At 56.2% G+C, this 26,780-nt stretch overlaps 1 protein-coding gene across 11 annotated transcripts in view; it reads right to left on the reverse strand.

The window, feature by feature from the left end:
* The window catches only part of CIC (capicua transcriptional repressor), a 28,614-nt gene extending 10,674 nt beyond the window's left edge, over window positions 1–17,940 (reverse strand). For 4 of the 11 annotated variants that reach the window (XM_074385588.1, XM_039466115.2, XM_039466114.2 and 1 more), the window contains exons 1-2: window positions 17,054–17,184; window positions 11,846–14,649 (exon numbers count right to left, since the gene is read on the reverse strand). In XM_074385588.1, coding sequence (XP_074241689.1) covers window positions 11,846–14,639 — 2,794 coding nt within the window. In that variant the 5' untranslated portion in view covers window positions 14,640–14,649; window positions 17,054–17,184. Of the gene's footprint in view, window positions 1–323; window positions 944–11,845; window positions 14,650–17,053; window positions 17,185–17,840 lie in introns of those variants that run through there. The other 7 variants (XM_074385592.1, XM_074385591.1, XM_074385590.1 and 4 more) reach the window with 2 other exon arrangements.
* Window positions 17,941–26,780: the final 8,840 nt, after the last annotated feature.

Genomic DNA, 26,780 nt, shown 5'->3' on the forward strand with positions numbered 1-26,780 from the left:
CTAGGACCAGCAGGTCTCGTGCTGTTCCTATTCTATCCGATGCTCCAGAGCCGGCTACTCTTCACCCCTCACCTTTCTATTACAGCAAACCCGTGCCATCCCATCACTTCAGCATCACAGCTGTCCCCAGGTACGCCCCATTCCGCTACACTCCCACCTGCCGTCACTAACCACTCGGCCCAGCCGAGCTCTGTAACTTTCCCCGTCATCCCTTTACTCTGCCTCTACTGTTCTCTCCCGTACTATGCCCCCATCACCGTTACTCCGCACTAAGCACCCCGACACCTTGACCCCTGCAGTCCCAGGGCCCAGGCACTACTGACCGAACATGCCGAGGCCACGGGAGGCCGCGCTGGACGCGGGCATCAGGGGCCTGTGGGCCGAATACATGGTCCGGCGCAGGGGGGGCCAGGCAGGGGCTCGCACCTCCTCAGCGGCCGACGCCGCTCCACCCGTAGCCCGTTCCTCGGCCGTCGCCGCTTGGGCCCGGGGGGAGCGGGAGGCCGTCGCCGCATGCCCCCCCCCCGCCGCCCCCCTCCCGTCGCCCCACACGGGGGTCTCCGCCGGGCGCGCCTGCGCACAGCGCCCGCTTGCCTCCCGCCGCCGAGGGGGCGGGGGAGGTCAGCGCGCACCGGCCCCGCCCCGCCCCCCGGCGCGCGCGGGGGCCGTCACGGGGCGCGCGGCACCGGGGCCATCGGCGCCGCCCCCTCCCTCTCCCTCCTCCCTCGCGGAGTCCGGCGGGCGGGGCAGGCGGGGCGGGGCGCGGCGCGCGTGCGCGGGGGCGGCCCCCTCCCTTCCCCGCTCGCTAGCTCGCTCGCTCCCTCCCTCCCTCGCAGCTCCGGCGGGTAACGGCTCTGGCCCCGCGCGCCCCGGCTGCCGGAGCCGCCGCCCCGCCTTTCCGGGCCCCGGGCCCGAGGCTCAGCGCCGGGTCGACCTCCGGCCCCCGGCGAGCAGACGGACCAGCGTGCGTGCGTCCGTGCGCTCCGAGCGAGCCCCGCGCCGAACCACCACCGCCTCCCCGCCCCGCCACTACTACGCGCTCCCCTCCCCCCGCCGCGCCTCCCCCCGCCCCTTCCCCGCTTCCCCCGCGGCCTTCCGCGCAAGCCCGGCCCCCTGCGCGTGAGCCCATTGGCTGCCGCCGCCGCGCGCGGGTCAGGCCCCGCCGCGCCCGCCCCCATTGGCCGCCCCGGGGGAACGTCAGTCATATGCAAATAAGGGCGGGGCGGGGCGGGCTCCGGTTGGCCCCGAGCCGGCCGGGGGCGGGGCCGCGGTAGGAGGGTGGCTGGGAGGGCGCACTGCAGTAAAGGCACCGAGCCAGGGGGGCGGTTCGGGGTGCTGCGCTGCGGAGGTCCTGGGGTTTTGCGTGGTACCGTTTAAGTCCAGTCTGCGCGAGGAACACATTCACGCGCGGTTCGGCCCACCTCCCGAACGCCCGCCTGGGCGCGCCTGGCTCCGCTAGGCAGACAAACTGCGCGTAGGGCTGGGCGAGGCATCCCTGAGCCCTCACCTACTCACACTCAACACTCCTCACAGACATACACAGACACACTTTCGTGCCACACCCATTATCTCCTACACACCCCACGGGCACATATGCCCTCTGTCTTACACCCACACTGTCACACACGAAGTAACACCTCACACACCTGCTCACACAGATGTACAACTTCACACGCTCACGGTCCATCGCTCCCCACCCACCATAGTGCACACTCACCCATCCTGTTCACATCACCCATCTCATCCATGCCCTGTCACACATGCCTCGACAACCCGCATCCTCATCACACTCCCACCAGCCCACAGGAATCATGCAAACAGACATGTCAAGCAGGAGGAACTCAGCATAGCCCTGCTTGTCCACTACACACACTCCACACCCCTCCCACACTCCACACCCCTCCCACACAACCACACACTCCTCTGTCACATACACACAGCCTTCCTAACACTCACAAAGCACCTTCTATCCCCAGTGCACACTCAGTTTTCACCGACACCATCATACCGACCCCACCCTCTATATAAAACTATCCTAATAGGCACTACCTGCTTCGGTACCCAGGCCCATCAGGTATACAGAACCCAGTGGCCATCGCCATCATTCAGCCACCCACCCTGACACTCATCTGCCACTCTGGACCCTCTTCCTAGTAGCATAAGGCAGGGGACCACAGAGCACACCATGTCTGGCCTCACCACACTACTCTGCCAGCCACCCTCTAGCTCCCCCTCCTCCTCCCAGAAAAAAAGGGCCAGGAAGAAAGGAAACTAACACTTACTGGGGCTGCTGTGTGCTGGGAGCTTGTATGTATTATCTGGTTCATTGAATCCTCACAGCCACCTAGGGAGGTATGCTTTATTACACCCATTGTTCAGGTAAGAAAATGAGCCTCAGAGACTGAATAAATTGTGGCAAGATCATGCAGTCAGGATGTACCAGCCCAGAGCTCCAACTCAAGTGTGCTGTTTTCATTACCCAAGGCCTAACCTCAGGGTGGACCCAAGGAGGGAACTACAGAGACCAATGATACAGAGCCACGTGGACCACAGAAAGGTGAGGGGGCTCACACAAAGACACAAGCAAGGATTTGGGGCCCATCAGGCAGAGACAGAGAGGCCTCAGATCACCCAAGAGGGGCCCTGGGGCCATAGCTAGTAAAGGCACAGGACTGGGGTCACATGGGCAGGTAAAGGTTGCACAGGCTCAGACGGACCAAGGCTGGGCTCTTCCACAGGTTGGATGGTCGACAGGAGCAGACAAGCCCTTTCCCTAACCTGCCCCATCCACTGACAGAGCTGAAGAAATAGAGAGGGAGCAAAAACTGGGTAACCTGAGCGGGCATCAGGGAAAGGGAAGGTCTATAGCCCTCTGACCTCCAGAGACTACAGGGCCAGACACTTGGCTGTGAGCCTGGAGGGGCTTCCAGAGGGACTATTAGGTGACTGCCCCCTCCTTCCTATGCAGCCCCAGACTCAGACCCTCCATTACCTCACTGCCCCAGGGACTGCAATGTGAGGCAGGAATTGAGGCTGAAATCAATGTGGCCCGATATCTCCCCACCACTGCCCCCTCCTCTCCCCACCGGTGAGTGAGTCACCTACTGGCAAGTTAACCCCTTCCCTTCTGCACTACAGCCCAAGGACAGAACTTAGAGGAGCTCTGCCCCCCAGATCCCCGACTTCTGTTGGGTGAGAAAAAGAGCCAGGCATGGCACAGCAGGGAAAGAGGGCCCCACACATCTGGGAGGGTTGCACATCTGGTAAAAGACACAGTGCCCACGGAGGAGAGATGGGAAGAGGCCCCTTTCAGGGCAGCGTACAACCAAGTGGGGGCCTAGCCTGGCAGGGAGGGGCGGGAATCCGGGCGGGAAGGGCCCCCCTGCCCTGGGCACTGGGCCAGCCCTATACTTAGCTTCTATTGTTCAGGATGGAGGAACCCTGGGTGGGGGTGGATTAGGAGCAAAGGAGGGAGCAGGTCCTATCCCTAGACAGCTCCCTCTCTCTTGCCATCCCCAACCCTAACTGGGGCCTCCCTAGTTGGCAAAAGCTGGGGTAGTCTCCCCAGACCAGGGACCTAGCCCCATGTGAGAGAGGGTGCAATATCATCCTTCGCTGAAGGTACTGAGCAGGACTGTGATGGCAGCCACCCCCTGCACCAACCCTTAACCAACTCCACAAAAGGACTCCCCCTCAACAGCCCCCATTGTGCCACCACACCCAGGCCTGGGGACAGGGAACCCAGACGAAGGCATCAACAGTCACAGGGGTGGATGATACAGGCTGAGGCCTGCCCAGAGGCCTGGGGCGAGCGGCCAGGGATGCTGACAGACTGAGGGACAGGCCGACGCACTCTAAACTCGAAGGCCCCATTTATTGAGCCCGTGAGGCACCGCACCCCTGCCAGCAGCCTGCGGCTCCCCACCCTGCTCTCCAGGGCCGGGTCCCCGCCTCAGCTCACCACCCCGGTGTCCCCAGCTCCCCTCACCCGCTTTCCACATACACACCCACCCACCCACCCCGGGCGGCGTCGGCGACGGCCAGGGTTGCCTGGGGAACGAGCCCGGGATTGGGCTGGCACGGCTCCGCAGGGATGGGGGGCTAAAAATAGCGCTGGGGTGAGTCAGTGTGAGTGGGGCTGGGGTAGGCAGGGGGACCAGGAGGAAAAGCGAGACATGGGAGAGAGTGTGGGGGATGGTCCCCGGAGACTGGGAGATGGGTGGGATGCGGGGGTGGGGGGGTGAGAGACGTGGGTTGGGGATGGGAAAGTGCGGGGGCGGGTAAGGGGTGTACAGGCGCTGAGGCTGGGAGGGTTGGTCGCCGCGGGCTGAGGGAGGCGCCAAGGCTCGGGCAGAGGAGGGGGCGCCGCCCCGCGTTCCTCTCCCCTCCTCGCGCTCACGAGATTTTCCACTCGCAGCCTGGCCCCCAGCCAAGCCCCGGCAGGCCCCACAAAGCCGCTTTGTGCAGGGAGGGTGGGCGGGTGCCCGGCCGCCCTGACACCCACGCGGGCCGCGGCGGGGCGCCGGCCAGCTGGCACCCGAGCTGTCTACAGTAGGAGGGAGAGTCCCCCACCCAGCCCGGGGACGCGGCCACGCAGGGGTTAACCGCTCGGGGGCGGGGAAAGCAGGCCTCGGCCAGTCAGCGGTGGGCGGGCGAGACGGCAGCCAATGGGAAGGACGGAGGCCGGGCGCAGAAGGCCTACCCCTAGGGGCGCGCGGGAACCCGCACCCCTAGGTGCCAGCGGGGGCTGGGCGCGGCCCTCGCTGGGTACCCGTGCGCGTCTACACAGCCCCGGAACACCCGGTCTCCCCACCTACTTTGCAAGAAACAGGCTCAGAGTGGGATTAGCATCTTGCAGCCAGGAGGTGGCACAGCCGGGATTTGAACCCAAATCTATCTAGCTTCACCATCAGCTTTTCCGCCGAAATAGGGTGACGGGAGTTCCCTGCCCGGGCCCTCGTGGGGAGCGGGAACAGGGGATAGGGTGGGGGTGGAGGAGGCGACGCGGCGGGCTAGAGTCCAGCCGCCTGCGGTGCAGCCGCTGCCGCCGGTGGTAATGGGAGCCAGACGCCGTCGCCGCCGCTAATGCGCCTCCCTCCCGGCCACTAATGGAGCCATTAATACCCGGGCGCCGGGGGCTCCGGAACGCACCCCCACCACCCACTCTGCCGCGCATGCGCGCGCCTGCTGCCCCGCCACCGCCCGCCGCCAGGAGGCAGCCTGACACCTCGCAGCGTTTCTGGAGCTGGGGGTTGCCAAGCTGGGGGAGCTGCGGTCTCTTCTACGAGGTCACCAAGACTCATTCCTGCAACTTCACAAGCTCTTCCTCCTCCCCAAGCCATCTTCTTCCCAGCCGAGGCTTCCTGTCTCTCCAGGGTGTTCTCCAGGGTTCCCTGACACCTAGATGCAACCTTTTCCCTTCTCTAAATGCCTTCTTGGCTCTTAACTGGCCCGAGCAGAGCGCCAGCTTCTCAGCCTGGCATTCAGGCTGGGCCTGTCGTCCATGGCACACTTCTGCTAAGCCTGGACTCTGGTGTCAGCTCCAGCCTCAACTAGCCACTTGGAGTTTATGCACTTTCACTCCTCCTGGTCTTTGCTCATGTAGCTACTTCAGCCGGAATTGCCTTTTCCTTTCTGACTACTCTGAGATCTACTCACTCCTCACATTTCAGCTCAAATGTCACCTCCAATTCGAAACCTACCTAAACAGCTCCCCGTGAACCACTGAGTTGTCCCTGCCGCCTGGCTTCCCCAAACTCGGTACCTCACTGTGCTCATCCTTGCCTGTGCCTGCATCCACATCTGCCTTCCCCACCCACTTGCCCCAGACGGCTCAGCCCTGGGCCTGGCAGAGGGATGAGGAGGGAACTGGCTTCTGTTGGGGGAGATGGGGTTCACTGAGACAAAATGGAAATTATGGTGGGCAGCATCTGGATCTGGGGAGTTAGGAGTCCCAGGCTCAACCCCCTTGGCCCTTCTTTTTCCCCACCTGCCCAAGCATAGTTGGTGGGTACTTCCTGGTCTCTGAGGCCCTACCTATTGGGGTGCAGTATATCTGGGATTCCTTTCAAAGAGCTGGAACCAAATATGCCTCCTGAAAGGCAAGGGGTAGCAGGGGGAGGTAGGGTGATCTGGGTCATGCCCTCTAGCAGGTGAGTGGGCACAGCTTCTTTCCTGCCGCCCCCGACTGCCGGATCTCCTAGCTTGGTCCATACAGCCCCCGCCTTCCTGCCTGTCTTGGGAACAGGTGTTTGGACGGTGGATGGGTCTGCAGGATGGATCTCAACAATCAGCAGATTTCAGGGACAGTAGTAGGCAATTAATTTGTCAAGGAGCCTGAGGGGGCTCCCTGGCCTGGACAACCTCCCAACCCTCCCCAAGAAAGAAGCAGGAGACCTGGTGCTTGGCAGCTGCCCACTATCTTAACAGAACAGAACACCGGGCCAGGTGTGGTGGCTCACGCCTGTAATCACAGCACTTTGAGAGGCCGAGGCAGGTGGATCACAAGGTCAGGAGTTCAAGACCAGCCTGGCCAAGATGGTGAAGCCGTCTCTAATAAAAACACAAAAACGAGCCGGGCGCAGTGGCTCAAGCCTGTAATCCCAGCACTTTGGGAGGCTGAGGTGGGTGGATCACGAGGTCGAGAGATCGAGACCATCCCGGTCAACATGGTGAAACCCCGTCTCTACTAAAAATAAAAAAATTAGCTGGGCATGGTGGCATGTGCCTGTAATCCCAGCTACTCAGGAGGCTGAGGCTGGAGAATTGCCTGAACCCAGGAGGCGGAGGTTGTGGTGAGCCGAGATTGCGCCATTGCACTCCAGCCTGGGTAACTGGGTAACAAGAGCGAAACTCCGTCTCAAAAAAAAAAAAAAAAAAAAAAGCGCCGGGCGCGGTGGCTCAAGCCTGTAATCCCAGAGCTTTGGGAGGCCGAGGCGGGTGGATCACGAGGTCGAGAGATCGAGACCATCCTGGTCAACATGGTGAAACCCCGTCTCTACTAAAAGTGCAAAAAATTAGCTGGGCATGGTGGCACGTGCCTGTAATCCCAGCTACTCAGGAGGCTGAGGCAGGAGAACTGCCTGACCCCAGGAGGCGGAGGTTGCGGTGAGCCGAGATCGCGCCATTGCACTCCAGCCTGGGTAACAAGAGCGAAACTCCGTCTCAAAAAAAAAAAAAAAAAACCCACAAAAACGAGCCAGGCGTGGTGGCAGGCACCTGTAATCCCAACTACTCAGGAGGCTCAGGCAGGAGAATCACTTGTACCTGGGGGCAGAGGTTGCAGTGAGCCAAGATCACACCAATGCTCTCTAGACTGGGCGACAGAGACTCCATCTCAAAAAAAAGAACAGAACACCTGATATGCACAGGGTAGGGCTGGGAGGCTGGCATGGGGGCAGCTAGTCTGTCTAAAGAGTGGGAGTGGGAGGGCCAAAGAGAAGCCAAGGCTGGCCCAGAGACATAGGATGCCAAGACTGGCAGCCAAAACAAAAAGAAGGTGGGCTGAAAGCTCAGGCAAGGACTGAATTCCAGAGAGCAACAAACCCAGGAAGGCATAGAGAGCCATCAGACTCAAAGAGAGTCTGACAGACAGAGGTCCAGAGAGAGACACACATATAGAACTAGAAATAGAGACCAGAGAGAGACATAGGAATCCAAGGATAAGACAGACAGTAGAGCCAGACCGCCAGACAGAGGCCCAGGAGAAGGAGCAACCCCTGTCAACAAGGGGAAGCCAGGCAGGAAGCTGGGAGCTGGGAGGGAGACCATACCAAGAATGGGGCCGAGACATCTGGCCTCCTGGACTGGGGCTGCAGGCCCTGGGGCGGAATACTCTCCTGGGGAGCAGGCGGGAAGAGTCACAGGGAGGTGGCAACAGCAGCTGGCTGGCCATGCCATGCGCAGAATGCTGAGAATGCCTGCTGCCTGCCCCAGCAAGTCCCCCAGCGGAAGCAAATGCCTGGCAGGGGGCAGGAGCAGGCAGGCTGCCCTGGGCCGCCCCCTCACACCTGCTGCCCTCTGATGGAGGGTCAGGCCCTGGCACGGGCCAGCAGAAGGGACCAGGCCTGCAACCTCACTATACCACTGGACACAGTCTGCCCTATCTCGGCCTCTTGGGGAGAAGGCCCCAAGCTGCCTACCTCCCAAGGATTTAGGGAGGCCTCTGGGAGAAGAATGAAAGGGCCGCCTGTTCAGGGACCTGAAGGCATCCTGGATACCTCAGCATGGGTGTTGTTAGGGAGGCACTCCTCACGACTGCCAGGACAGGCACTGGACAAGTCCTGACGACCAGGTGGCCCCCAGCAAGGGGCCTCCCTTCTCTGATCCTCAGTCTACCCCTTAACAGGACTGGCAAGCTGCTTCACAGCATCAGGTGAGGTTGATGAAATGGTCCCAAGCCCGGGGTAAGGCACACAGTCTCCACTCAGTACAGTGGGTATTACTGTTATCATCATTATTGAAAGTACTTGCCGGGCACAGGGGCTCACATCTGTAATCCCAGCACTTTGGGAGGCCAAGGCAGGTAGATCACCTGAGGTCAGGCGTTCAAGACCAGCCTGGCCAACATGGTGAAACCGGATCTCTACTAAAAATACAAAAATTAGCATGGTGGCGCATTCCTATAATCCCAGCTACTCAGGAGGCTGAGGTGGGAGAGTCACTTGAACCCAGGAGGTGGAGGTTGCAGTGAGCTGAGATGGCGCTACTGCACTCCAGCCTGAGTGACAGAGCCAGACTGTCTCAAAATCCTGGCTTTCTCTCTTCCTAGCTGGGGTACCCTGGGCAAGTCACTTAATCTCTCAGGCTACAGTTTCCTCCTCTGTCCAATGGCACTAATTGTGGTACCAGCCTGGGGCATCGTGAGGATTCAGACAGGCTCATCAGGGCTCACTGATGTGTGCCAGGCACATGCATCACCAGTGCTGCTTGCTGCCACTTTTAGTAGTGAGAGCTCCACAGTCTGGAAGTTGGGAGGTGGCTCAAGGCCCTCATCCTGACCCTCACTGGCTGACTGACCTCAATCGAGACTCTCCCTTTGTCAGGGCCTCACTTTTCCTCATCTGGAAAATGGTAGCTAGAGCCCTGCTGGGCCTGCCCTGGCAAGCCTCAGTATCCCCTGCACCAGTGGCATCCTTCCCCATACAGCAGGAGTGGTCACCTGAGATGATGCTGTGGGGGCCATGTCAGGGACTATGGGCACATGGAGGGGTGAAGTGTAGGGGAGTGGTTAGAGACCCGCTGCTTCAGTTTCTTCATTGGCCTAAGGACAGAAATCCCTGCTGTGAAATTTTGCTCACATCACCTATAACGACAAATGTAAAACATGTTGGTGGCAGGGTGAAACATGAAACTCACAACCTCATTTCTGTGTATGCGCATGAGGGGCAGGCATAGCCCATGTCTCTGTGCCCTGTCCTTAGGGACTGGCCTGGGCTGGAGACCCATAAAGGCAGGGCCAGGCCAGTGCTCCTTACTGAAAGGGTTTCTGCCCCAGCCCAAGCCACATCAGCTCCTACACATTCACACCCAGCCTCCTTCCTCCCTGGTCTCCCTGCCTCTGCTCTGAGACTAAACCTACCTTCCAAGGTAGGTTGAATCTGCTCAAAACCTCCCATGGCTCCCTAGTACCCTCAGGATACAGTTCATAATGGTCTTATATAAAGGTCCTCTCTGTTGGGAGGCTGAGACGGGTGGATCACCTGAAGTCAGGAGTTTGAGACCAGCCTGACCAGCCTGAACAATATGGTGAAACAACCCCGTCTCTTAAAAAAAAAAAAAAAAAAAAAAAGGTTTTTTGCCCTTGCCCCTTGCCCACCGAGATCTGGCCACATATCCCTAACACTCACCCACCATCTAGAGCCTTTGACTTTGCAGATTCAACATCTTACAGATATCAGCTTTTAGCCAGGCGTGGTGGCTCACGCCTGTAATCCCAGCACTTTGGTAGGCCGAGGCGGGTGGATCACAAGGTCAAGAGATCGAGACCATCCTGGTCAACATGGTGAAAACCAGTCTCTACTAAAAATACAAAAATTAGCTGGGCATGGTGGCGCATGCCTGTAGTCCCAGCTACTAGGGAGGCTGAGGCAGGAGAATTGCCTGAACCCAGGAGGCAGAGGTTGCGGTGAGCCGAGATCACGCCATTGCACTCCAGCCTGGGTAACAAGAGCGAAACTCCATCTCAAAAAAAAAAAAAAAAAAAAAAAAAAAAGAAACAAATATCAGCTTTTGCCTTAAGGCCTTTACTTGCACAAACTCTTTCCTCTGCCTGAAGGTCCTTTCTGCCTACCTTGCTGGGCTCACATCTGCACACCCTTCGGGTTTCAGTTCATAGGCACATGCCCTTTCTTCCAAGAAGCCTTCCCTGACTTCTCAGGCTGGACAGGCATCTTCTCTGGGCTCCCACAGCCTCCTGGGCTTCATTCACACCATCCTTGACCACCCTAGACTGTTACTGTCTAGGGAGGGGTCTGTCTATTCCAGAGGCTGTGAGCCCTGTGAAAGTAGGGCTGTGTCCTCAACACCATCCAGCACAAGGCCAGGCACAGCACAGTACCAGGCTCTGAATCAATATTAGATTAATAGGCCAGGTGCAGTGGCTCACACTTATAATCCTAGCACTTTGGGAGGCCAAGACAGGAAGACTGCTTAAGCCCAGGAGCTGGAGACCAGCCTGGGCAATGTAGTGAGACCCTACCTCTATAAAAATAAATAAATACATACATAAATAAGTAAATAAGAAAGAAATATTAGGACGGAGCCTCTGACAGGTCTGTCACCCTCTGTGTCATGCTACTATAAGACCCAGCCTGGACTGGGTCTCTAGCTGTCCAGCACCATCTCAGAAATGCCACCCTTCCACCCCCACTGTCAGCTTTCCAGCCACCCTGATGTTCCCTCTTCCGCTCCTAGGCTGTGCTCCTTCCAGCCTCAAAGCTGTCCCTTTGCCCTCCTCCCAGGAGGCTCTTCTGCCCCACGGTTGCTGGTCCCTACTCATCCTTCAACTCCTAGCATACATACCCTGTCCTCAGGGCAGCCAGGCTAGATTCACACCTGGAGGAATGCCTGGCACACCCCAGCTCCCCTCCATGGCACTGATCATGCCTGTGATATTTACTGGACACAGTGATCAAGATGAGGGCTCCAGTCCTGGTCCTGCCACCTCCTGGAAAGGACCTGTGAGAGCCTTCGTCTCCCCATCTGTAATCCAGCACTATGGCCACATGGGCACGGGCCAGCCTGCCTGAGTATGAGGGCTGCTCCAGGATTTACTAGCCATGTAACTTTGGGCAAGTTATGGCTCTGGCCTTAGTTCCCTTTAAACAAGCATCACCATAGCATCTTCCTGTTAGGGTGGTTGCAAAAACAAAATGAGCTAAGATTTGAAAAGGGTTTAGATCAGGAGGTACGTGGTGAACGCGATATGAGGTGGATATGAACATCTGGCAAGCTCACCTACATGCAGTGCTTACCATGGCGATGCCCTCGCCCAGTCCCCCAAGATGTGGAAAAGGCTGCCACAATTATCATTCTCTGTTATCCCATCAGCTCCATGGAAACCTACCTCAGTCTGCGTGGAAACCTCTCCATAAAGGTCTGCTGACTGGTAGACCTCTCAAGACCACCTTCTCTGACAGGAGGCCTCTGCAAATGGTGCCTTGAGGACCTTAAAGGTCCAATCCTTTCCTGACACGTGAATTGCCACTGCAACATCTGTGCAGAGAGGAGGCTAGCCTCCCCTTGAAGCCCTCCCAAGGTGAGGAGCTCACCTCTCAAGAGCTCAGCTTGCAAGAGGCTCAATTTGAGGCGAGCCTTGCACAGCCCATCCACTGCTACCTCTTACCTGTTCCAGGCCGGCCCATGATGACTTCCTTCTTGGGGGCAGGGTGGCTGGTATAGCTGCTGGGCACCAAGACGGGCAACAGGGCAGCAGGTGAGGGGTGGAAGGCCACAGGTTGGAAGGGTGAAGAAGCCAGGCCAAAGGTGGGCATTGGCTGGGCCACAGCAGTTGGTGCAGCTGGAGGCACGGTGATGGGCACGGGGGCTGGCAGAGGTGGGGGCAGGCCAGGCTTCCCACTGGCCACCCCAGAGGGCACCGGGGTCTCCCGGCAGCCCCGCCCAGGTCCCCCAGCCCGCACATCACCAGCAGTGCCTACCTCCCCAGGGAATTTGGAGGGCAGTGGCACATCTGGGTTGCGGACAATGACAGGTGAGTCCCGCTGCACAGCAGGCACCCTGCGCACAGAGGGTCCTGGATCCGAGGTCAGGCCGGCAGGCGGGGGCAACAGCAGCAATGGTGAGGGCTGGCGGGAGCGAGAGAAGGGCACGGCAGGGGACACGGCCCGGAAGCCAGCCGGCGTGGAGGGTGTAGGTGTGTGAGACACCGAGTCCACACCAGAGTCTAAGCTGTCACTCTTGGGGAAGTCTGGGGCAGCTCCTCCGCCCCCTGTGCCAGGGGCCCCCAAGGCCCCTGGGTGTGGCAACAGCTCTGTCTTCCGTCGCCCAGGGCTGATGGGCACGGTGAAGGTCAGGTTGGTCTGGAAGGTGGGTAGGATGCCAGAGGAGTGGCGCTCTCGGGGGGCAGGTGGTGGCGGGTGGGGGCCCAGGTCTGGTGGCGTCAGCACGCCTGCCTTAGGGGTGCTGGCGCTCAGGTGGCGACTGCGGACTGCAGTGCGCTGGATGACTGGTGAAGCGTTGATGGGGCTGAAGTTGGCGGGGCGGAAGCCAAAGAGTGGCGAGGGTGAGGGCGACGGGGCTGGTGAGAAGGGTGACTGAGTGGAGACGGGCGAGAAGGACGGGGTGCCTGAGCGCGAGCTGCCCAGTGACACCAGCATCACGGCTGCCTCACACTCGTCGAACTCAAAGCGTGACAAGTCAGCAGGGGCCACCAGGCGTGGCCGCGAGTCTCCACGAGCCGCCACACTGCTGGCCTCGCTGTCCCTCGACGTCTCATCGCCCCAGTCAAACTCCGTGCTGCCCTCACGGGCTGCCACAGCCGCTGGCCGGCCCGCCCCCCCAGGCCCGCTGTCTGCCAGGCCCTCCATCTCTTTGGTTCGCATGGACAGGTGGCGCGAGCAGTAGCCTCGCCGCTGTGACTCCTTCATGCAACCATCTCTCGAGCACAGCCGGCGCCACTGCTTGCCGTTGAACTTCTTTCGGATTCCGCTGGGTGTGCAGACCACATCGCCTTTCTTATACTTCTGCTGGGCGGCTGTCAGTGGCGTGCGGGCCCGGGCTGCTGGCGCGGTCCCTTTCTCCAGGGAGGCCACGCTGCTGCTGCGGCTGCCGCCCTGGCTCCCCTCCTGGCAGGGCGAGGGCTGCTCGCCAGGTCGGCCAGGGCCCACAAAGGCTGGAGACTTGGGTGGCGGCGACAGAAGCTGGGGTGGGGGCAGTGGGAGCAGGGCTGGGGTGCCCAGGGCTGGAGTGTGCTTCTCCTCACCCTCCTCACAGTGAGTACCCAGGTTGCCACCAAAGCTGATCTTAGAGACTTCAGCATCCTCGGGCTGTTTGGGGTCCAGGGCAGCAGGGCAGGGTGGTAGGGTGGCCCCAGGCTCTGCCTGCTCTTCCTCGGGGCCTGTGGGGGGTTTCCTCAGCAGGGCCTCAGGTTCCCAGGGGGGCCGAAGCAGGCGCAGGCTGGAGCGGGCCACCCACACGGCCTCCTCGGGCTCACGGTGCAGCGGCTGTGGGGGCTGTGGGAGGCTGCCTGGTGGGCCTGGCTGGGAGCTGGGGCCGGGGCTGAGACGGACCTTGTAGGCAGCTGGCTTGGTGGCCACCTCCACCACCACACCTTCCCGGTAGGCAGCCACGCCGGGCTCCACACAGGTACAGACAGCTGTGCCCACCACCAGGGCACCTGGTGGTGGTGTGGCATCCAAAACCACATCCACACCACTGCCTGGCACCCCCTCGTAGAACGTCAGGGCTCGGTCACCAGGGAACTGAACGCCCAGGTCCTGGCTTCGGCGCACCTGGCGCACCACAGCTGGCAGGAAGAGGCCATCACCACGCCGGGCCAGCACCCGCTGGGACCGCAGCTGCCGCAGGTCATAGCCGCCACTGGTGCTGCTGGGGGGCCAGGGGCCTGGACCACAAGCCTCAGCTGGCTCATCCTCCAGGTCTGCTGAGTGCTCACTGGCTGTGTCCGTGGAGGAGGAGCGGGTAGAGGTGGGTGGCCGTGGAGGCACCCCTAGGCCACTGGCCTCCTCGGGGGTCCGCACCATCTCTTCAGGGGCCCCGGCCACCCCACTACTGCCAGCTCCGTGCTCCTCCACATACTTCTTCTTGGGCGCTCGCGACTTGAACGTGGCTGTCTTGCGGCTGAGTGAGGGCTCCCAGCGGCCTGCCTCCCCATCCCCCTTGGAGTCCTCAGCTGGGCCTGGAGCCGGGTCGCCAGGGTGCAGTTCCAGTGAGGGACCTTCAGCCCCAGGGCCCTGCTCAGCCTCCTCCTCCTCCCCCTCCTCAGCCTCTTCGGTCCCGGGCTGTGGCTGTGGCTGCTGTGCCTCGTCGTCCTCCTCCTCTGGCTTGTCACTTTCCCCAGCCCCTCGCCGCCTCAGAGCCTTGGCCCTGGTGGCTGGAGGGGACTTGCTGCCACTGCCAGCGCCTGAGAGGCCAGTGCATGTCTTCTTCATTGGCTTCATTTCTGTCCACCTGCAGGGTGGGAGAGCAGACAGGGATTATGGGGAGCGACTCAGGACCCCCCCAGAGCCAGGGTACCCTAAGACTTCCCACTTGCTGAATCTGCTGTCTCCATCCCACCATCCCCAAGGCCTCCTCTCTGGCCACCCTCAACTCATGTGATTCACAAGTCAGCGCCAGGCACAGGCGAGCACCCGAATCCCCTGAGTATACACACTCTAGCTCCTTGGGGAACACTCACAGACACCTGCTGTCTCTGCAGAGGACACAGAGCACATGCTCCAAACATCCCAAGAGGACACCAGAAGCACTAACAGTTCCCACCTATGGAGCACTCCCTGCGTCCTGAACTCTGTGCTAAGCTTGCCTTTATTAACCCGTTTCATCCTCATAGCAGCCCTAAAAGCAGGTGCTACTATTGGCCTTATTTGACGCCTGAGGAAACTGAGGCACAGGGAGATGAGGCAATTTGTCCAAGACCATCCAGGTGGGAACAGCAGGGCTAGGGTCTGAACCCAGGCTTGCTGGCTCCAGAGTCTGTGCTCCTGGCCATTTCAGTGTGCTACCTGTCACATGATCCAGAGGGCACATTTACTCACACTGTCACCATGCAGAGGGTACATGCACTCAGACACACACACATGCACAAGCACCAAGTCACAGAAAGAGAGGTGATTTGGCTGTGATATGAGCCTGTCTTCACCCACCCCCCCAACCTTCCCTCCACCCCTCTGGGTGGCCTGGCATGGCCAGGCATTGTGGGAAGAAGTGGGCAGCTGAGAGTCCTGAGGGACGGCTACCCACTCTGCTCTGCACCCCAGGGCTGCCAGGTATGGCCATCTCCCCAGATCCTGGCAGGGAGCAGGCAGGGGCATGTCTGGGGCAAGAGCTCATACCCAGCACTGCCACAGGGCCGTGCAGGAGCACACGCACGCGCACAAACACACACAAACACACACACGCACAGAGGCATGCACACGTCATCACACAGTGGGACACAGAGCTACACCCCAGGGTTTCTCTGTCCCACTGGAGCCTGCTCCTCCCCCCACAGTACCCAGCGTGATACCCGCAAACCCAGCCCCCGCCTCTTCTGGCCTGCATGCATCCCTGCCCTGGCTGGGCTGGCTCTGGCAGGGTGGCTGAGTCGGCTAGCCCCCGGCAGACCCCCAAATATGCCCTCAAACTCCAAGTGGGGATAAGTGGGATAAGGTCAAAGAAAGCAGGACAAGCCCAACAGGCCAACCTCACCCACTTCCTGAACAGTCATTACTGCCCGCCCCCTTTCGAGCTGCCCTGAGAAAAGAAAAGGGAAAAAAACTTTACTCTGAAGTGACTAAGAGAACCTGAGAGGCCAAAACGGAGGCCTCTAGGAGGGTTAAGGGGCCCAGGACCATAAGCCAAACACAATGAGAGGCGCCCCGACTCAGTCTTCCGGCTACCAGGGGACCCCTGACCTCATGCTCTCCCGCTAGATGCTGCTCTTCCTGTGGACCCTGAAATCCCAAGCCTGCCCCTTTTTGGGCCCATCCTGGGGTCCTCACAGGCAGAGCCTAGAGGGCCTGGGGCTAACACTCAAGTGACCAGAAGTTGGGCAGCCACCACCACCTACTCCCCACTGACCCACTGGGCCACCATCTTGGGGACTGAGATCTGGCCCCAGTTTTTCCCAAACACAAACCTTTACATATCCCACGCAGGGCCTACAGCTATACTGCCTGGGCCCCCTAGACCTTGCTGCCTGACCCAGCCTCTCTTCACCCCAGAACTGCTTTCTTTCCCCTGGGGCCTACTCTCTTCCTGTCCACCCTGTCTGAATAACTCCCACCCAAGCCCCCGGGGCCCTCACCTTCCTCAGATCTAAGTAGTAACTCCTGGAGCCCAGGCCAGCCCAGGCCCTGGCCCTTTGGTGTCTCATATCCTCTGCTCCCATTAGCCCTCCTGGCACCAGCTTCTCTGCCACTCTCTCTCCCATCCTGTCACCACCTCTACCTCTGCCTCACTGCTCGCATGCCCTAGGCCCCCTCCTGTCACCCCCTCCTTGTCACCCCCATTTATCTCTGTTACCTATTCCTCCCAGTCACTCTCCTGTCAGCCATCTCCGGACCTGTCACCTTCTCTCCCCATCACCTCTCCTTGTCACACTCTCCAACTCTGTCCCCTCCCTCTCCCTGTCACCCTGATCTAGTCCTGTCACCCCTCCATTCCTGTTACCCTTCTTTGCCCACCACCCCCTTCCCCCAGTTACCCCTTTTCTGTCAAACCCCCGGCACTTCCTCCACTCCCTCCTCCCTTCCCACCATTCCGCCCACCTCTTTCCCCCTGTACCCAATCCCCGTCCCTGCCACCTGTCCCCTCTCGGCCCCCAGCCCCCCGGACCCCCGCTTCCTGTGTCAGCCCTGGCCCCGCCCCTCACCTTGGGCTCGGCGGGGTTTCGGGGCGGGGGGCCGTGGCCCCGGCTCGGTCCGGTCCGGTCCCTCCCCGCCCCCCCTCCGGCTCTCCCTCTCGATTCTCCCTTTTTTTTTTACTCCAACACACAAAATGGTGAATGGACCTGCAACAGCTGGAGTAGCCAGCCAATCAGCGGTCACAACCCCGCTGACCGGCGCCAGTCTAGGCCAATAGATATACGCAGCCTGGTCGGCTCCGCCTCTCGACGACGAGCGACGCTCGAAGCGACCAATCGTGCCCATCCGGCAGCGCTAGGGGGCGGGGCCAAAGTCCAAGACCGGCCTCCCTCCGGGACCGACACCAACCTGAGCCTACGACCGCCTGATCTGCCTAGGGCTCTACCCTACAACAACTGAAGGACACAAGCCGTGCCCAACTGAAAGCCGTCTTAGCTCCGAATGACAAATACAGTACCCAGTCGCCATGCAGCCTAAGCCGGAACCCAGCCTCTGTGAGGGACAGTAGCCAATGAAATGAAGGGAGGCGGGGCTAATGGACAGCTTGTCCAATGAGCAGAGGTGGAAGGCGTGGCCCGAGCGTTTGTTGACCGGCTAGTCGCAATGCCTGCTGGGAATAGTAGTCTTCTCACATCTCCGGCCCATAGCCGACAGTGCAAGGCAGACTACAACTCCCATGTGACAGAGTGCCTGAAGCACCAAAGAACCCCGGCGAAAAGAAAAAGTCGAAAAGGGCAGTTCATCGTGAGTCTCACTGGACGCCACTAGTATCTTAAACCCAGGGCCCCGACTCACCCGTATTACTGGCTCTGGCGTCGCCGATAGCTCCTCTCAGTGGCAGCGGTAGCAGCACGAGGGGGAGGTGCAAGGAGCAGCCAACCGCCACCCGCGAGCCCCGCAACCAATCAGCTGCGGCCGGGGCGGTGCAATGACCTCACCGGTTCTACTCTCTTACCCCTCCCCCACGTGGTTGTTGCTGCCGGTAGCCGGAGTAGGGAAGTTTGGGTTGGGGGAGGGGAACAGAACCAGTGATGTCACCTTTCCTCTTCTTGATTGGCTGTCGGGTGGCCGGGACTACGACCAATTGACGGTCTCGAAAAGTCTGGCGCGGCCCCGCGGAAAGCCCTGTTGCCACCGGGAGGGGAAAGAACGCGCGTTTGTGGGGTGTCTCGGGCTGCAGTATAGGCAACGCGCTGGGTCTGGGACCCTGGGGGCCGGGGACAGGTCACCTCCTCCAAGAGTTTGACGTTTAGGACAGCAAAATTTGACAGCCCACTAGTCATTGGGGCAGGGGGCCGAGATGAGAAAATGCAACGCTTCCTGAGGTTTCGCACTGAATTCCGTGGAGAGCTACACTTTGTGGGTGTACACCCCTAACGGAGGGAGATTTTTAAAGATCCTGGGGGTAGGGAGGTGTCACACTGGACTGGAGGAGGACAGGGAGATGCCCCGTTTGAGTAGATGCCTGCTGCCTAGTTACGGGTTTACAACCAGGTGTGAACCTGTCTGCAGTGCATCTATGCTCTCCACCTGGTTTCTGCCCTAGTCCGAGGCTACTGGGAAACTATATGCGTACGCTGGCTGCATGGAGGCTTTCTTTTGCCTGTGACAGGTTCAGATTCCACACTGGATTCACACCATTTGTGAAGGAATTGCATCCAGTCTATTGCAGGTCGTACTGTACACGAAACACTCACACTACGTGTAAAAGAGTGTGCTAGGACATAGAACTAGTTCATAGCATAGAAGAAATATCAGTTGTCCAATGGGGTTCATGGAATATGAAGGATATTCAAATTATCTATGAGAAGGTCTCTCTGTTCACAAATTGTTTTGAGATTGGGAGAAATTCACTGTCCACAAGGAGTTCACATTCGGAAGGAAACTTAAAACCTCACTGTTTTTATTATTATTATTATTATTATTATTATTATTTTCGAGACGGAGTCTTGCTGTGTGGCCCAAGCTGGAGGTTGCAGTGAGCTGAGTGCGATCTCACTTGGCTTATTGCAATCTCCACCTCCTGGGTTCAAGCGATTCTCCTGCCTCACCCTCCCGAGTAGCTGAGATTACAGGTATTTTTTTGTATTTTTAGTAGAGACGGAGTTTCACCATGTTGGCTAGGCTGGTCTCCAACTCCTGATTTCATGATCCACCTGCCTCAGCCTCCCAAAGTGCTGGGATTACAGGCGTGAGCCACCATGCCGGGTCCTGTTATATTATTTATACCATCTTAAACTATCATACTACTATTATTATTGTAATTTTATTTATTTTTATTTTATTATTATTTTTCAGACAGGGTCTCACTCTGTTGCCCAGGCTGGACTGCAGTGGCTGGATTATAGCTCACTGCAATCTTGAACACCTGGGCTCAAACCATCCTCTGCCTCAGCCTCCTGAGGCACTGGGACCACAGGCATGCATCCCTATGACCTGCTAATTTTATTTTATTTTAGTTTTTAGAGATGGGGTCTTACTGTGTTGTCCAGACTGGTCTCCAACTTCTAGCCTCAAGCCGTCCTTCCATCTTGGCCTTCCAAAGTGCTGAGATTACAGGCATGAGCCACTGTGTCTAGCCTTTAATGTAATCCTGAAAGACAATTCATACTTTCATATTGGGTGGAACCAGAGTGGAAGGGAGTCTGACAAAGCAGTTTATATTGTGCACATTGGGTAGATTCTGAATCTGGGGGAAATTTACACTCAAGAGAGTGTACACTGCCTCTGTAGGTACCCCTATGGGGGGTGGTTCATGCTATCCCAAAAGGGGTTCACAGCAGCCACAGAAAGTTCTCCATGCACGGAGGTGTGTCCTGCCTGTATTGACTTTGTCATGGATACGAAGGGGATTACTCTGTCTGTGAGGAGGCTCCTACGGGGCAGGAGTTCACATTGCCCATGGGAGCTTACATTGTGTTTGGGGGAGCTTTTCTTTTTTTTTTTTTTTTTTTTTTGAGACGGAGTTTCGCTCTTGTTACCCAGGCTGGAGTGCAATGGCGCGATCTCGGCTCACCGCAACCTCCGCCTCCTGGGTTCAGGCAATTCTCCTGCCTCAGCCTCCTGAGTAGCTGGGATTACAGGCACGCGACACCACGCCCAGCTAATTTTTGTATTTTTAGTAGAGACGGGGTTTCACCATGTTGACCAGGATGGTCTCGATCTGTCGACCTCGTGATCCACCCGCCTCGGCCTCCCAAAGTGCTGAGATTACAGGCTTGAGCCACCGCGCCCGGCTTGGGGGAGCTTTTCATTGATTAGGGTTGAGTGTCCTGTTCCACAGTCAGTTTGCATCAGGTGTGAGGGAGAATTAGACTGTTAGCAGAGGGATGTGTACTCTGCATGAGAGAATTCACTTGGCCGAGGGAGCCTGCCGCAGTGAAATGAGGTCTCAACTGTCAGTTCAGGATGTTCTCTGGCTGTGGTGAATTTATAATGTCCACTTAGGGATCCCCGCTGCTTACATGAGTTATACCCTGCTGGAAGGCCGAGAAGGCAGATCCCTTTAGGTCAGGAGTTCAAGACCAGCCTGGCCAACATGGTGAACCCCCATCTCTACTAAAAATACAAAAATTCAGCTAGGTAAAATGGCTCACGCCTGTAATCCCAGCACTTTGGGAGGCCAAGGCAGGTGGATCACCTGAGATCAGGAGTTGGAGACCAGCCTGGCCAACATGGTAAAACAACGCTGTCTCTACTAAAAATACCACGGGAGGCTGAGGCAGGAGAATCGCTCAAGCCAGGAGGCAGAGGTTTCAGTGAGCTGAGAGCTCACCATTGTACTCTGGCCTAGGTGACAGAGCGAGACTCTGTCTCCAAAATATAAAAACACAAATACAAAAATTAGCCAGACATGGTGGCATCCGTCTGTAATCCCAGCTCCTCAGAAGGCTGAGGCAGGAGAGTATCTTGAACCCTGGAGGTGGAGGTTGCAGTGAAGCGAGATTGCACCACTGCTCCAGCCTGTTCGACGGAGGGAGACCCAAAACAAAACAAAAAAAGAGTTATATCATGCATGATGAATGCATGAAGGAAACCTGTCAATGGGAATTCACATTGTCCAAGGCCTGTTTCCCCTGTCACTGAGGACAGATGCGCACAGGGAGCTGCACCCTACCCCTGGGGGAATTACATAAACCGTAGTAGTTAACTTAGTTACACATTTCATTGAAATTACACTGTCATGTGGGATAAGGGGTCATGTTGCAGGAAGCAGGATAGCACAGGTTTAGCCAGACTGCCTAGGGTGAAATTCCAGCTGGGCTTCTTCCCAGCTGTGTGGCCTTGGGAAAGTTACTTAATCCCTCTGTGCCTTGATTTTCACCCTTGTATAAGGGGATAATAAAATAACCTTGGCTGGGTGCAGTGGCTTACACCTGCACTTTGGGAAGCCGAGGCGGGTGGATCACAAGGTCAGGAGATCGAGACCATCCTGGCTAACATGGTGAAGCCCTGTCTCTACTAAAAATACAAAAATTGGCTGGATGTGGTAGCATGCACCTGTAGTCCCAGCTACTAGGGTGGCCGAGGCAGGAGAATTGCTTGAACCCAGGAGGTGGAGGTTGCAGTGAGCTGAGATCATGCCACTGCACTCAGGCTGGTGACAGAGCAGACTCGATCTCAAAAAATAAAATAACCTTAAGGTAAGCAGTAGAACTTTTTTTTTTTTTTTTTTTTTTTGAGATGGAGTTTCTCTCTTGCTACCCAGGCTGCAGGGCAATGGCGTGATCTCGGCTCACCGCAACCTCCGCCTCCTGGGTTCAGGCAATTCTCCTGCCTCAGCCTCCTGAGTAGCTGGGATTACAGGCAAGCGCCACCGTGCCCAACTAATTTTTTGTATTTTTAGTAGAGACGGGTTTTCACGATGTTGACCAGGACGGCCTCAACCTCTTGACCTTGTGATCCACCCGCCTCGGCCTCCCAAAGTGCTGGGATTACAGGCTTGAGCCACTGCGCATGGCGTAGCAGTAGAACTTTAAAAACAAAAATGCTGGGAGTATAGGCCGGGCGCGGTGGCTCAAGCCTGTAATCCCAGCACTTTGGGAGGCCGAGGCGGGTGGATCACGAGGTCGAGAGATCGAGACCATCCTGGTCAACATGGTGAAACCCCGTCTCTACTAAAAATACAAAAAATTAGCTGGGCACGATGGCACGTGCCTGTAATTCCAGCTACTCAGGAGGCTGAGGCAGGAGAATTGCCTGAACCCAGGAGGCGGAGGTTGCGGTGAGCCGAGATCACACCATTGCACTCCAGCCTGGGTAACAAGAGCGAAACTCCGTCTCAAAAAAAAAAAAAAAAAAAAATGCTGGGAGTAGTGGCGCAGGTCTCTAGCCCTAGCTATACTTAGGAGGCTGAGGCAGGAGGATCGAGGCAGCCAGGATTTTGAGGCCACAATGTGCTATGATGTGATCTTACCCATAGCCGCTGCACTGGACCTGGGCAAAGTAGCAATGTCCATCTTGAAAAAAAGGAAAAACACCCCTCAGACCCCTAAGAGATGGATTGTTATGAAGATATAATGAATTCCCATATGCAAAGTGTTTATTTATTTTTATTTATTTAGTTAGTTAGTTTTAGAGATGGAGTTTCGCTCTTGTTTCCCAGGCTGGAGTGCAGTGGCATGATATCAGCTCACTGCAACCTCTGCCTCCAGGGTTCAAGTGATTCTCCTGCCTCAGTCTCCTGAGTAGCTGGGATTACAGACATATGCCACCATGCCTGCCTAATTTTTGTATTTTTAGTAGAGATGGGGGCTTCGCCATGTTGGCCAGGCTGGTCTCAAACTCCTGGTCTCAGGATATCCACCTGCCTCGGCCTCACAAAGTGCTGGGATTATAGGTGTGAGCCACTGCACCTGGCCTATTTTCTTTCTTTCTTTTTTTCCTTTTTCTTTTTTTTTTTTTTTTTTTGAGACGGAGTTTCGCTGGAATGCAATGGCACGATCTCGGCTCACCGCAACCTCCGCCTCCTGGGTTCAGGCAATTCTCCTGCCTCAGCCTCCTGTCTTTCTTTTTTTTCAAGACATGGCCAGGCAAGGTGGCTCAAACTGGGAGGCTGAGGCAGCCAGATCACTGAGGTCAGAAGTTCTGAGATCCGCCTGACCAACATGGCAAAACCCCATCTCTACTAAAAAAATACAGGCCAGATGAGGTGGCTCATGCCTGTAATTCAATCACTTTGGGATGCCAAGGCAAGTGGATCACTTAAGGTCGGGAGTTCAAGACCAGCCTGACCACCATGGAGAAACCTTATCTCTACTAAACATACAGAAAATTAGCCAGGGCTGGGCATAGTGGCTCACGCCTGTAATCCCAGCACTTTGGGAGGCCGAGGTGGGTGGATCGTAAGGTCAGGAGTTCAAGATCACCTGTGGTTGGGAGTTCGAGCCCAGCCTGACCAACATGCTGAAACCCCATCTCTACTAAAAATACAAAATAAGCTGGGCTTGGTGGCACATGCCTGTAATCCCAGCTACTCAGGAGGCTGAGACAGGAGAATAGCTTGAACCTGGGAGGCAGAGGTTGTGGTGAGCCGAGATTGTGCCATTACACTTCAGCCTGGGCAACAAGAGTGAAACTCCATCTCAGAAAAAAGAAAAAAAATTAGCTGGATGTGGTGGCGCATGCCTGTAATCTCAACTGCTGAGGAGGCTAAGGCAAGAGAATGGCTTGAACCTGGGAGACAGAGGTTGCATTGAGCCGAGATCGTACCATTGCTCTCCAGCCTGGGCAACAAGAGCAAAACTCCATCTCAAAAAACAAACAAACAAACAACAACAACAACAACAACAAAAAAACAATTAGCCAGGTGTAGTGGCAGGTCCTGTAATCCCAGCTATTCGGGAGGCTGAGGCACGGAGAATCTCTTGAACCCGGGAGGTGGAGTGGAGGTTGCAGTGATCCAAGATCACGCCACCGCACTCCAGCCGGGGTGACAGAGCAAGATTCCATCTCAAAACAAATAAATAAAAATAAAAATAAAATAATTTTTTGAGACAGGATCCTATTTGGTTGCCCAGGCTAGAGTGCAATAGCACAATCATAGCTCACTGCAGCCTCAACCTCCCAGGCTCAATCAATCCTCCTGCCTGGGCCTCCTGAGTAGCTGGGACTATAGGCATGCATCACTGTGCTGGGCTAATTTTTTGTTTTTTAAATCTTTTGTAGAGACAGGGTCTTGCTATGTTGCCTAGGCTGGGCAAAACACTTAGAATAGTATAAGCAAAATAAGTCCTCAAAAATTAGTCCTCAAAAAACTTAGCTATTGGCAAGTTGTGGTGGCTCATGCCTCTATTCCCAACACTTTGGGAGGCTGAGGCAGGAGGATCAATTGAGTCCAGGAGTTCAAGACCAGGCTGGGCAACATAGTGAGACCTCATCTCTACAAATAAATTTTTAGTGCGTGGTGGCTCACACCTGTAATCCCAGCACTTTGGGAGGCCGAGGCAGGTGGATCACGAGGTCAAGAGATTGAGACCATCCTGTTCAACATGGTTAAACCCCGTCTCTACTAAAAATACAAAAATTAGCTGGGTGTGGTGGCATGCGCCTGTAGTCCCAGCTACTCGGCAGGCTGAGGCAGGAGAATTGCTTGAACCATGGAGGCGGAGGTTGCAGTGAGCTAAGATGGCACCACTGCACTCCAGCCTGGACGACAGAGCACAGGACCTTGTCTCAAAAAAAAAAAAAAAAAAAAGAGTTTATGCTGTCACAATCTTATTGGTAACATTTTCCATACTTTGTGCATGTTCTAGTGGTGGTGGTACTTTTTGGAAGGATTCCAGGAGTCAGCATATCTGTGAGTCATTTATTCATTCATCTGGAGACATTATGTCTAGTGGGGATAATTTGAGAATCTACATCAGGAAACTGAGGTGAGGATGAAATGAGAGGTTTAACCCAGGGCCTTGCATATAATAAGTGCTCAATAAATGGGCATTTTGAAAATAATTTATATGTGCCCTGTCCTGGATTGGACCCTGGGAAGTTCCTGTTTTTCAGAAATTCACCATTTCTTCACCTTTACTCAGGACTATCTCAGCTCACTGCAACCTCAGCCTCCCAGGTTCAAGTGATTCTCCTGCCTCTTGAGTAGCTGGGACTACAGGCACACACCACCATGCCCAGCTAATTTTTGTATTTTTAGTAAAGACAGGGTTTCACCATGTTGGACAGGATAGTTTTGATCTCTTTATCTGTGATCCAACTGCCTTGGCCTTCCAAAGTGCTGGGATTACAAGCATAAACCACCGCACCTGGTTGTGTGTGTGTGTGTGTTTTTTTTTTAAATAGGACAGAGTCTTGCCCTGTTGGCCAGGCTGGAGTGCAGTGGTTCGATCTTGACTCACTGCAGCCTCTTACCTCCTGAGTTCAAGCGATTCTCCCGTTTCAGCCTCCTGAGTAGCTAGGACTACAGGCGCCCACCACCACGCCTGGCTAATTTTTTTATTTCTAGTAGAGACGGGATGGGGTTTCACCATGTTGGCCAGGCTGGTCTTGAACTCCTGACCCCAGGTGATCTGCCCACATTGGTCTCCCAAAGTTCTGGGATTACATGCGTCAGTCGCCCTACCCAGCCGAGTCATAGTGTTTTAATCTCTGTGTGTGCAGAAGAGCTACTGGGTAAATTTATTTTTTGTTTCTTCTTTTTTTCTATTTCTTTTTTTCTTTTTTTTGAGATGGAGAAAAATGAGCAAAAGTAAACTAAATTATTTAGGAATATATATACATAGGTGGTAAATAATAAAGAAAAGAAGGTAAATGATTACTATAAAAGTAAGTTAGGATTATCTCTGTTGTGAAGAGGAGAGGAAGGGTCGTGATCAGAAAAGGAAGGGTGCTGCTGGCAATATTCAATTTCTTTTTTTTCTTTTCTTTTTTGAGATGGAGTTTTGCTCTTGCTGTCCAGGCAGAGTGTCATGGTGCAATCTCAGCTCACCACAACGTCTGCCTCTGGGGTTCAGGCGATTCTCCTGCCTCAGCCTCCCAAGTGGCTGGGATTACAGGCAGCCGACACCATGCCCAGCTAATTGTTAAACTTTTAGTAGGGTTTCACCAATGAGGTTTCACCATGTTGGCCAGGCTAGTCTTGAACTCCTGACCTCAGGTGATCTGCACACCTCAGCCTCCCAAAGTGTTGGGATTACAGGCGCGAGCCACCTCGCCTGACCAATGTGTCACCATCTGCATCATCTCTGGAGGTGGGTATCAGTGTTGATGAAGCAATTGAATTATCCAGGAGGGTCCACATTCCTGTGGTAGAGTCACACAGAACCCTGAAAGGTTACAATATCCAAGGACTCATTTGCACAAAGCACCAAAGTTATGAGGCCCAGGGGACATTTTCACCAGGGACTTCCATTCTCTGTGGTTCGTTCAGATACTCCCATGACGTATGCAGAGCATCCATGACTGTGTTTCATAGAAACTGAGTTTGAGCCATCCATCTGGGTCGGAGCAGGATTATGACATTAACAGACAATTTCACACTGTCAGTACTGAATGATTATTTTTATTTTTAATTTAATTTAATTTTATTTTTTATTTATTTTTTTTTTTGAGGCGGAGTTTCACTCTCGTTACCCAGGCTGGAGTGCAATGGCGCGATCTCGGCTCACCACAACCTCCACCTCCTGGGTTCAGGCAATTCTCCTGCCTCAGCCTCCTGAGTAGCTGGGATTACAGGCACACGCCACCATGCCCAGCTAATTTTTTGTATTTTTAGTAGAGACGGGG

Source organism: Saimiri boliviensis, chromosome 14 (genome assembly GCF_048565385.1).
Source record: "Saimiri boliviensis isolate mSaiBol1 chromosome 14, mSaiBol1.pri, whole genome shotgun sequence".
Classification (NCBI taxonomy): Eukaryota; Metazoa; Chordata; class Mammalia; order Primates; family Cebidae; genus Saimiri; species Saimiri boliviensis.